This window comes from Poeciliopsis prolifica, unplaced genomic scaffold (assembly GCF_027474105.1).
Source record: "Poeciliopsis prolifica strain line A6 unplaced genomic scaffold, Auburn_PproV2 SCAFFOLD049, whole genome shotgun sequence".
Classification (NCBI taxonomy): domain Eukaryota; kingdom Metazoa; phylum Chordata; class Actinopteri; order Cyprinodontiformes; family Poeciliidae; genus Poeciliopsis; species Poeciliopsis prolifica.
Window position 1 is genome coordinate 733,785 of NW_026562424.1, and position 11,216 is coordinate 745,000.

At 46.5% G+C, this 11,216-nt stretch overlaps 1 protein-coding gene across 1 annotated transcript; it reads right to left on the reverse strand.

Moving 5' to 3' along the window:
• Positions 1-4,733: 4,733 nt before the first annotated feature.
• foxj1b (forkhead box J1b) lies at positions 4,734-9,386 on the reverse strand. The gene is made up of 2 exons (XM_055057852.1): positions 8,614-9,386; positions 4,734-6,598 (listed from the first exon to the last, which is right to left on the reverse strand). The coding sequence occupies exons 1-2, from the start codon at positions 9,175-9,177 to the stop codon at positions 5,777-5,779; spliced, it is 1,386 nt and encodes a 461-aa protein (XP_054913827.1). The 5' UTR covers positions 9,178-9,386; the 3' UTR covers positions 4,734-5,776.
• Between the last annotated feature and the right edge of the window lie 1,830 nt (positions 9,387-11,216).

The window sequence follows — 11,216 nt, forward strand, 5'->3', positions numbered from 1 at the left end:
GACTCGTTGGTTGTGATTGGCTCCTTTTTATCCAAGCTGAACTCTGATTGGAGGAAAACGATCCGTCTGTCTGCTGTCAGGATTCATGAGCTGCACAGATTCCTGCCACCATTTATGTATGAAAGACATGAAATTTCACTTCTTTTTGGCCCTTTTGGTGCTCCATACATGCGGAGCAGGAATGTCACAGCAGAGCAAATTCAGCAATCAGCTGATAGACATAAACACTGAACAACACAAATTATTAAGGATTCACCATAATTGGTGGTTTTCTCATATCTGGAAATGAAACAGTCAAGTTTTCTGTTTTTAATCAAAGATATAAAATGTTGAACTTAAAAATTAACTCAACATTTGTCATATATGAACAGAAATGCTAAATGAAGATCTAAGATGTTTTATTAATATGAAAAAAACAAGATGTCTGGAATTGATCAAAGATTTAATATGAAAAGGTTTAAAATATTCACACCACTTGAGCCTCCTTCCTGCTGACCGTCCAGGTTTCAGCGGCTCTTATCTGAGCGGTTCTGGATCCTCTGGGTTATAAAACATGTTTTTTCTTTTTGCAGCTACAAAAGGATGTAATTTGTGGGTCTCGTCTTTCTGCTTCACCCCGAACCGAATCGCTCAGGCCGTCTTGTTTATGCCTGGCTCTAATCAGAAGTGGTGCAGAGCGCTGGCAAGGCAATAAAACATCAGCAAACAGTCGGCGTGAAGCCGAGCCGCCCAGAGGAGGCAATAAAGCAGAATAATCCGGGTCAGCTGCAGACAGCTGCTCAGGAGGTCCGCATGCTGCGCCGCCCGCCCACCAGCTCAATGGAGCCGCGGGGCCCTGGCTCCACTGAGATAGCGTTATCTGGGCCCATCACAGCCAACACACACTCAGCGGGCGACACACACACTCAGCGGGCGACACACACACTCAGCGGGCGACACACACACTCAGCAGGCGACACACACACTCAGCGGGCGACACACACACTCAGCGGGCGACACACACACTCAGCGGGCGACACACACACTCAGCGGGCGACACACACACTCAGCGGGCGACACACACACACCAGGCGGACAAAGCCACCTGTGGATGGATACAAACATGGAGGCTGGGGAGGAAGTCCACCCCCACAGAGCAGCAGCTGCATCTTCATCCCCACAGCATCACCTTCATCACTTCAGGTGACTGCAGATGCAGAACCCGGCTTCGTCCTGCAGCTTCAGGGAATCTGAGTTATTTGGGCCGGCGCCGCTGGGCGCCGCGGGCCAGAGGGACGCGGATAAGCCGTATCGACGCCCTGCTTCCTTCCTCCAGTTTAATTAAAAGCAGATTTGGGATGGAAAAGCACATTTTCTATACAAGACGAGGAAACAAAGTCCTGCGAAAGGTCGAGCTGCAGCGACGCCCGGGTCCGGTTTCTCAGTCTGGACGGACACTGCTGCGCAGCTGGCTGAAAACTGGAACACCTCTTTGGTTTCAGGTCATCATCAATGTCACACTCCAATCACACCTCACTGGGTTTTGCTGCGATTTGGTGCTTCGTAGTTATGATGCTGAAAAGTGTGGCATGCATTTTGTTTCCGCCCCATTTACTTTGGAACGCTAGAACAAAATCCAAACCAAGATACTGCAGTTCTCAGTGTGTCGCAGGCAGCCATATTGGATTTTAATGCCGGGGCGAAGCTCTCCGGATTAACGTTCATCTGGTCGCCATCAGAACTCGCCGTCTGAAGAGCCTGATGTTCTGGGATTGGCCGGGTCAGGAAGGCGTCTCTGCTGGCGTCTGACTGAGATCAGCTGCAGAACGCCGGAAAACTCCAGAATAGAAATTTTAGAAAATTTGAAGGGAAATAAGTTCTAAAAGCTCTTAAAACTTTTGTTTTTACTGTTTCAAACTCTCAAATGTTTTTGAGCTGCTTTCTTGGCAAAGATCCTTCTGTAGAAGATTTGTGTCCTGATTAGTTAAAGCTGGTTTATGGCTGAAGTATTTTAATCTCGCTGTTCATACAGTTTACTGCTGAAACATCCGCGGCAGATACAGCAGGGAGTGAAATGAGCTGAGAAAACATAAAACTTTCAATAAAAAAGTTTCTGTTGCAGTCAGTATTTGATTACAGGCCTTTTTCCTGTTACCCCTTCTGGTTTAAACAAGCAGGCGAGTCCAAACTTGTCTGTTCTGATTAATGATAAACCCTGATAGGCTGTTTATCTCCACATAATGACACACAGGCCTCCAAGTCAAACAGTGAGCCTGGCCACCAAGCTCTGCTGCTACGAAGCTGAAGCATGTTGTATTGACACCATTTATTGCATTAAGGCATGATTGCATTCCCAAACCGCTTAAAAAAGTACAAATGAACACAGAATTGAACAATAATAATCAAACTTATTACAATGAGAGTCTGGCTTGTTAATGACAAACTTCTTCCCTAAAACGTTTCTCTCCATGTCTGATCAAATCTGTGAAAACAAATAGAAATAAAAGAAAGTTAAAAAAATCATCAGCCAATCAAATCTAAATCATTTTTTGATTAATCAATAAAAAATAACAGCAAACTGCATAATTCTTCAACAAATTTGGCGCAAAATCATCAACAAATATCAATTTTTACATAGAATCATAAACACAGCGTGGATGAAAGCTAACTACAAGGAGCCAGTTTGAGTTATTGCAGTGTAATGTGCTTCCTTCTTATGAGAATCAGTAAAACAATTCAACACAATGAACTAAAACAAAACCCAACTGCTGCTGCCTATTAAAAGTGCATAATGTTAGATTTCATAAACTTCTGGTTTTATCAGACAGATGGCGGCTCATCCTGCCCACCTGGTAGATATTAAATCAGCTGTTCTAATGCTGTGAAGGACTGATTTCTAAACTCTTCTTATTGAAGCTGAAGTTTATGCATCTCCATTTATGTTCATCTTTAGTCATAAAACATAAACAGTTAGTATAAAACGTTAATGCTAATGTAGCACAATAACATCCTGTCTGCGGTGTCAGTTTCTCTCTGAAGAGTCCAGTGATGGAGGATGGTTGTGCTTCAGTCCTGTTAATATGACAACTCCAATCAGCTCCCTAATATTCCTGCTCCAGACCTCCCAGGATATTCCATGGATCTCCATTTCACTGACATGTCCTCCTTAAACCAGTGAGAAAGAATCAAAATTTGCTCCAAAAGTCTTTATAACACACATTATACTCCATCATGTGTTAGAGAAGAAATGGCGTTGTGGTGCACCAGCACAGGTAGGAGGAGGAACACTGGTCATCTCAACTTTCTGCTGGGTTCACAAGGATGGTGCTTCAACACTTCAACTTCATTCATTGCCAGCTTTTGGACCCCAGTCAAATGTCTAGCATGACATTGACCCTCCCCTAGAGGACCATGGCTTAAGTAGGACAGTATGCTGGCCACTTCAGCCCTTTGCCATGTTTAACTTTGGTCCTTTGATGCTTTAGTGATTATGAAAAGTAGCCGATTACTACTGAAGATATCGCACCAACCGTTGGTCAGTTTCAACCCAGCAGGGAAGGTTTTGTATATCTTAAGAGTCTATGTTACTGTGGGACCCTCCTGCGCCATAAGATCCTACTGTACCGTAAGATCCTACTGCACCATAAGATCCTCATGTACCGTAAGATCCTACTGTACCGTAAGATCCTACTGCACTGTAAGATCCTACTGTACCATAAGATCCTACTGTACCGTAAGATCCTACTGTACCGTAAGATCCTACTGTACTGTGGGACCCTCCTGCACCATAAGATCCTACTGCACCATAAGATCCTCATGTACCGTAAGATCCTACTGTACTGTAAGATCCTACTGTACTGTAAGATCCTACTGTACCGTAAGATCCTACTGTACCATAAGATCCTACTGTACCGTAAGATCCTACTGTACCGTAAGATCCTACTGTACTGTGGGACCCTCCTGCACCATAAGATCCTACTGCACCATAAGATCCTCATGTACCGTAAGATCCTACTGTACCATAAGATCCTACTGTACCGTAAGATCCTACTGTACCGTAAGATCCTACTGTACCATAAGATCCTACTGTACCGTAAGATCCTACTGTACCGTAAGATCCTACTGTACTGTGGGACCCTCCTGCACCATAAGATCCTACCTACTGCACATAAGATCCTCATGTACCGTAAGATCCTACTGCACTGTGAGATCCTCATGTACCGTAAGATCCTACTGTACCATAAGATCCTACTGTACCGTAAGATCCTACTGTACTGTGGGACCCTCCTGCACCATAAGATCCTACTGCACCATAAGATCCTCATGTACCGTAAGATCCTACTGTACTGTAAGATCCTACTGTACTGTAAGATCCTACTGCACTGTGAGATCCTACTGTACCGTAAGATCCTACTGCACTGTGAGATCCTACTGTACTGTAAGATCCTACTTCACCATAAGATCCTCATGTACCATAAGATCCTACTGCACCATAAGATCCTCATGTACCGTAAGATCCTACTGTACTGTAAGATCCTACTGTACTGTAAGATCCTACTGTACCGTAAGATCCTCATGTACCGTAAGATCCTACTGTACCGTAAGATCCTACTGTACCGTAAGATCCTACTGTACCGTAAGATCCTACTGTACTGTAAGATCCTACTGCACTGTAAGATCCTACTTCACCATAAGATCCTCATGTACCGTAAGATCCTACTGTACCATAAGATCCTACTGTACCGTAACATCCTACTTCACCATAAGATCCTCATGTACTGTAAGATCCTACTGCAGGGGTGGGCACTCCTGGTCCTCGAGGGCTGCTGTCCTGCAACTCTTGGACGTCTCCCTGGTCCAACACACCTGAATCAAATCGCTGAATCATCTCCTAAATGCATTCAATTCTCCAGAGTCCTGCTAGTGACCTCATTATTTGACTCAGGTGTGTTGAAGTAGAGATGCATCTAAAAGTTGCAGGACACTGGCCCTCGAGGTTCTTATGGTGCAGTAGGACAGGAGTGCCCACCCCTGTCACCCTAAGATCCTTATACAGTTTATGAATGATGTACTTTCCAGTCTTGTGCAGAAAGGTCTGACAGAGTGTGCTTCCAGTTGATGACTCCCACATGATAGCAAACAGAACTCTTAAGAAACTATTTAGACAGTTTATCAGCAAAATAAAGTTAATATAGGAATTAGTTATACTTTAAAAACCAAACATCCCTGGTGGATACTCCCTGACAGACGGTTGGTGCAAGAACATGAAATGGCAAAAGGGCAAAGTGGTCAACATGCCTTCAGACCCATCTTTAAAAAGATAGACTTGTGAACCTCTGCGCAATAAGATTGAACTATTCTATAACTATCTGTCTGTATTATTCATTAAAACCGATAACTACGAAGAAAAATACACTAATATGCATTGGTTAAGTAAATGGAAACCAAATGAATTGCTTACAGATATGAAATGAAAGCAGATTGGAGCAAAATGACACAAAGAAACCCGGCTGCAGAAAATCACTTATTGAAGGCTAGAAGAAGATGAACATCAGCATAATGAGTTTACTCCCCAACTTCTGATCTGATGAATCTGACACCTGACCCAAAGAACCCGGTTCCAGAGACATGAAGGCCTGCTGAGTCAGCTCGGTGTTGATAATGGCTCATCACTGAGAATGAATAATTCAGCGGTTGCTGGATCGGATTAGAGGAGAGCAGATGAGTAGCTGGTTTACGTTTCATTGAGCCGACCCAGCGGTTGGACTCTTCTCCATGACTGGATGGAGACCTGAGTTCACATGTAACTCTCCACTCGCTCCCACTGCTGCATCTCAGTGAAGAAGCCCTCGTAAAGGCCAAAGCCCGGATCCAGGGTCAGGGGAATGACCTGCGGCTCCTCTTTAATCTCCTCCCACGGCTGTAGCGCGGCGTCCGCCGGCGGCTCACCGAACAGCGCGGCCGACCCGTCCAGATGTTGCAGTTGGTGTTGCCCCTGCAGCATCTGGTCCTGCTCCAGCTGCGGCCTCTGCAGCGGCTGCGTCACGCCGATGGTGCTGTCCATGGTGCCGTCGCTCAGGTCCAGGTAGCTGCAGGACGGGTAGTGGGTCACATCCGCGCCGCCACACCACCGTCCCAGGCCTGCCGCGTGCTGCCGGCTGTTCATGGACGCCTCCACTTCGCAGCCCAGCGAGCTCAGCGCCGTGTTCAGGTCCAAGTCCTCGAAGGTGCTGCAGCCGCCACCGAGAACGTCATCGAAAACGGACCCCAGGTCAAAGTCCCCCTTCAGGATGTCTGCTTTGTTGGCCTCCATGGCGAGAAGCGGGGACTCTGTGGAGCGCATCAGATTGCTGTGGTCGGTGGAGGACAGCTGCTTCCGCTTGGCGCCCGCCTGGTGAGGACAGCTGCTGGGGAAACCCTCCGCCAGCTTGCTCTGCCTTGCTGCAGCGCCGGCGCCATAGTAGTTGGCAGAAATCCTCCTGCGCTTGAAGATGCCGTTGACGAACATGTCGGCGTACTGAGGGTCGATCTGCCAGAAGCCCCCCTTCCCAGGCTCATCTTTCTGCCTCGGGACTTTCTTGAAACACTTGTTGAGGGACAAGTTGTGACGGATCGAGTTCTGCACCATGAAGAACAAAAAACACATTTAACACAAGGAAAGGCAGCCATGCAGGAACTAAAGCTGTCCACCTGTCAGCAGGCAGCAGCGTGGGCAGAGGGGGGGGAGCGGGGGGGGGGGAGGGGGGTGTTGTTGTTTACAGAGAAGCTAATGTTGCTAATGAGGCTTTCTAGTAACAGGCAGCTGAGAGCGTTTCAGACCTGATCAGCTGCTTCACTGCCAGCTCTCTGAGGAGCCCTCATTAACACACACACAGAGACGCACACACACACACAGAGACACACACACACACACAGAGACACACACACACAGAGACACACACACACACACAGAGACGCACACACACACAGAGACGCACACACACACAGAGACGCACACACACACACAGAGACGCACACACACACACAGAGACACACACACACACACACACAGAGACGCACGCACACACACACACAGAGACGCACACACACACACAGAGACGCACACACACACAGAGACGCACACACACACACACACAGAGACGCACACACACACACAGAGACGCACACACACACACACAGAGACGCACACACACACAGAGACGCACACACACACACACACAGAGACGCACACACACACACACAGAGAGAGACGCACACACACACACAGAGACGCACACACACACACAGAGACGCACACACACACACACACAGAGACGCACACACACACACACACAGAGAGACGCACACACACACACAGAGACGCACACACACACACACACAGAGACGCACACACACACAGAGACGCACACACACACACACAGAGACGCACACACACACACAGAGACGCACACACACACACAAGGAGACGCACACACACACACACACAGAGACGCACACACACACAGAGACGCACACACACACACACACAGAGACGCACACACACACACAGAGACGCACACACACACACAGAGACGCACACACACACACAGAGACGCACACACACACACACACACACACACACAGACACACACACTGATGAACATTCGCCTCGAACAGAAAAAACATGCAGAGCATCGAAGGTTCTCCACATTTCCTCACATCCAGGCGACTCGGATCAGGGCAGCGTTGGGTTTTTGTTTCAACACAAGGAAGTCTGATAGTTTGTGTGTTTTGTTTTCTGCCTCCTTCCTTCAGCTGGAAGAGTTTTTCACTTGGATTCTGGTCTGAACTTTGAATAGGCCATTCTAATGTAAGCAGTAAATATGATGACTCAGCTAATTCTTGTTTGCATTCTTGAAGAGTTCTCTTAATCTTTCAAGACACCGTTCTTTTATATTATTGAAAAGCCACCATTTTGAAAAATAAAGTAGTTAGTTTATACTTTATTTAATTGACCAATGTCTTATCTGGCAGTTCTCCATTTCTGGGCCTAAAATTGTTGCTTTGAAGATTAATTTTGAGACATAATCTGTTTTATTTTTTCTTTTATTTGTAAAAAGTTTTCTAGTTCCAGTTAAACCTTCTTTGGAAATTAAAGTTAATCAATTTTTGTGACCTTGCATTATTCTGCCTTTATCGTTACTTTAGTAGAAAATGATCTCAAAATGACAATATTATCGTTTATCGTGATAATTTATGATCCGATAACATTTGTTATCAGGTCCCTTCCATCCCATAGATCTGATATAATCCATACCATAATATCTCTGGCTGTCCTCTGGTTTGTCCTGATTTATCTCCACCCATCGTCCCACAGCATGATGCTACCACCACCATGTTTCACTGTTAGAAACTCTTTGATTTTTGCTCCATTCTTGAAAATCTCAGATTTGTATTTTTAGTTATAAACCAAGAACTGAAAATCAAATCATGATTTTCCATAAACCTGCTTTGAGCCGGTCTGTGTTGAACCAGTAAGACCAGTAAGGGTCTCTCTGCTCTGCGTGATGGTGACACTGGAGCGCCGCGCCACTCAGCATTGTCAGACTCATAAATTATGGACGGACCGGGCCGGACCGGGCCGGGCTCGGTTACCTGCCAGCTGGGCTCAGCGTGTCGGTAGTAGCAGAAGTTGTCTGTGATCCAGCTGTAGATGGTGGACAGCGTGACTTTGGGCAGCTTGCTGGCCTGCATGGCCATGCAGATGAGAGACGCGTAGGAGTAGGGCGGCTTGACCTTCGGGTTGCTCCGGTAGTCCACCTCCACCGGCGGGCCCGCCTGGACCGGGAAGCCCGGTGCGGGGAGCGGGGAGAACCGCGGCGGCGCGGCGGAGGTCTGGCTGCCGGAGGCGGCGGGGCTGCCCGGGTACCGCGGCATCCCGGCGGCCGCCGCCGTGTCCCCGGCCGGCGGGCTGGACGGAGAGTCGGTCCCGGTTCTGGGGAAGCCGAACCGCCTGAGGAGCAGATGGTGCTGGGAGGACGGGCACTCCGGACCGGTACCGGCCAGCAACTCCGGGTCGGCGCTCAGGATGGAGAAGTTCTGCAGCCAGTGGAGGCTGGTGAGGCTGTCATCCAGGGGGGCAGAACCGGAACCGGCGGCCGGGTCCAGCCATCTCTCCCTGAACCTGTTGGCGGTGTCTGGACTCGATAGGACGGGCATCCTGCTGTCTGGGGCAGCGGCGGGATTTTAGCGCATTTAAAGTTCGGTTCGCCGCTAAAAAATGTGAAAAATAAACAAGAAAAACTGAAAAGTTCACGAATAAAAAGAATCACATCAAACAGTTCAGCAAACAGACCGGATCCCCGCCAGAAAGAGCCGAAACTGGAGAACCTCCCGGTACCGGAATGGAGAAGATGCTGCGAGGCACCTGTTGCTGCTGCGCATCTCCTCCTCTCTCTCTCTCTGCTTCTCTCTCTCTCTCTGTTTCTCTCTCTCTCTCTGCTTCTCTCTCTCTCTCTGCTTCTCTCTCTCTCTTTGTTTCTCTCTCTCTCTCTGTTTCTCTCTCTCTCTCTGTTTCTCTCTCTCTCTGTTTCTCTCTCTCTCTCTGTTTCTCTCTCTCTCTCTGCTTCTCTCTCTCTCTCTGCTTCTCTCTCTCTCTCTGCTTCTCTCTCTCTCTCTGTTTCTCTCTCTCTCTCTGTTTCTCTCTCTCTCTTTCTCTCTCTCTCTGTTTCTTTCTCTCTCTGTTTCTCTCTCTCTCTCTCTGTTTCTCTTTCTCTCTCTCTCTCTTTCTCTCTCTCTCTGTTTCTTTCTCTCTCTGTTTCTCTCTTTCTCTTTCTCTCTCTCTCTGTTTCTCTCTCTCTCTCTGTTTCTCTCTCTCTCTTTCTCTTTCTCTCTCTCTCTGCTTCTCTCTCTCTGTTTCTCTCTCTCTCTCTGCTTCTCTCTCTCTCTCTGTTTCTCTCTCTCTCTGTTTCTCTCTCTCTCTCTGTTTCTCTCTCTCTCTCTGTTTCTCTCTCTTTCTCTTTCTCTCTCTCTCTGTTTCTTTCTCTCTCTGTTTCTCTTTCTCTCTCTTTCTCTCTCTGTTTCTCTTTCTCTCTCTCTCTCTCTTTCTCTCTCTCTCTGTTTCTTTCTCTCTCTGTTTCTCTCTCTCTCTTTCTCTTTCTCTCTCTCTCTGCTTCTCTCTCTCTCTCTGCTTCTCTCTCTCTCTCTGCTTCTCTTTCTCTCTGTTTCTCTCTCTCTCTGTTTCTCTCTCTCTCTCTGTTTCTCTCTCTCTCTCTGTTTCTCTCTCTCTCTCTGTTTCTCTCTCTCTCTGTTTCTCTCTCTCTCTGCTTCTCTCTCTCTCTGGGAGGGCGAGCAGCAGCAGCAGGTTCTGTGCAGCACCACTATCCGGTCCGTTCTCGTCGAACCGAACCAGCCTCCCAGTGTCTGGTGTTAATATGTTGCAGCTCTTTCTCCCTGACTGATGTTGAACTGGAGGAGCTTCTGGCCTGAAACGAGCTGAACTTTGACCTCTAGCGCGCTCATGGCGCCCTGGTCCCGCTCAGATCAAACCTTTTCTTCACTCTCAGAGTTTCTGTACTGAGATAAACTGAACCAGGGATGGTTTAGATGTGAGTCTGATAGGAAGTTATTGAGCCACAAAATGCAGATATTTGATCTATTTAATGAAAATCCATTTTTTGCAAAACATTTCTTGGACAATTATAAACAAAACATAATTTCCTAGTAAAGTAATAATAAAGTCTGATGTTATGCTGTCAGCAGATCAGCCCATTAAAAACACCAATGAAACAAAACAGTTTACTGAACTTTTTCATCTTATAAAGATTTTTTTTAAATGTAACTGCATTTAATCATGTTTTATGGATCTTATTTGAATGTCCCTCTTTTAATATATATATATATATATATATATATATATATATATATATATATATATATATATATATATATATATATATATATATATATAACAATAATACACACACACATATATATATATTTATTTATATAAAACACATCGATGACCTTGTTCTTTCTACAAACTGCTGTATTGTGTTTAGATAATGTTGTTCAGCGGCTGATAAAACATGTGGGACCAAAGCGAAGTCAAGCCGTCATTTATCTGACGTCATATGTGACGTTCAAAGCGTCGATTCTTTTCACATTAAGAAAACTGCGATGATAATTTACAGAGGATCGGGTTAGGGTCAGGGGTCAGGGCTTTGATGTTGGTCACTGCCGCTTCATACACATGAGAA

What these genes read in the sequence shown, in the direction of transcription:
- foxj1b (XM_055057852.1), bottom strand. Translation starts at nt 9,177, where the DNA reads ATGCCCGTCCTATCGAGTCCAGACACCGCCAACAGGTTCAGGGAGAGA. An exon ending in ACGCTGAGCCCAGCTGGCAG is followed by an intron (nt 6,599 to 8,613) that starts GTAACCGAGCCC and finishes TTCATGGTGCAG; the next exon opens with AACTCGATCCGTCACAACTT.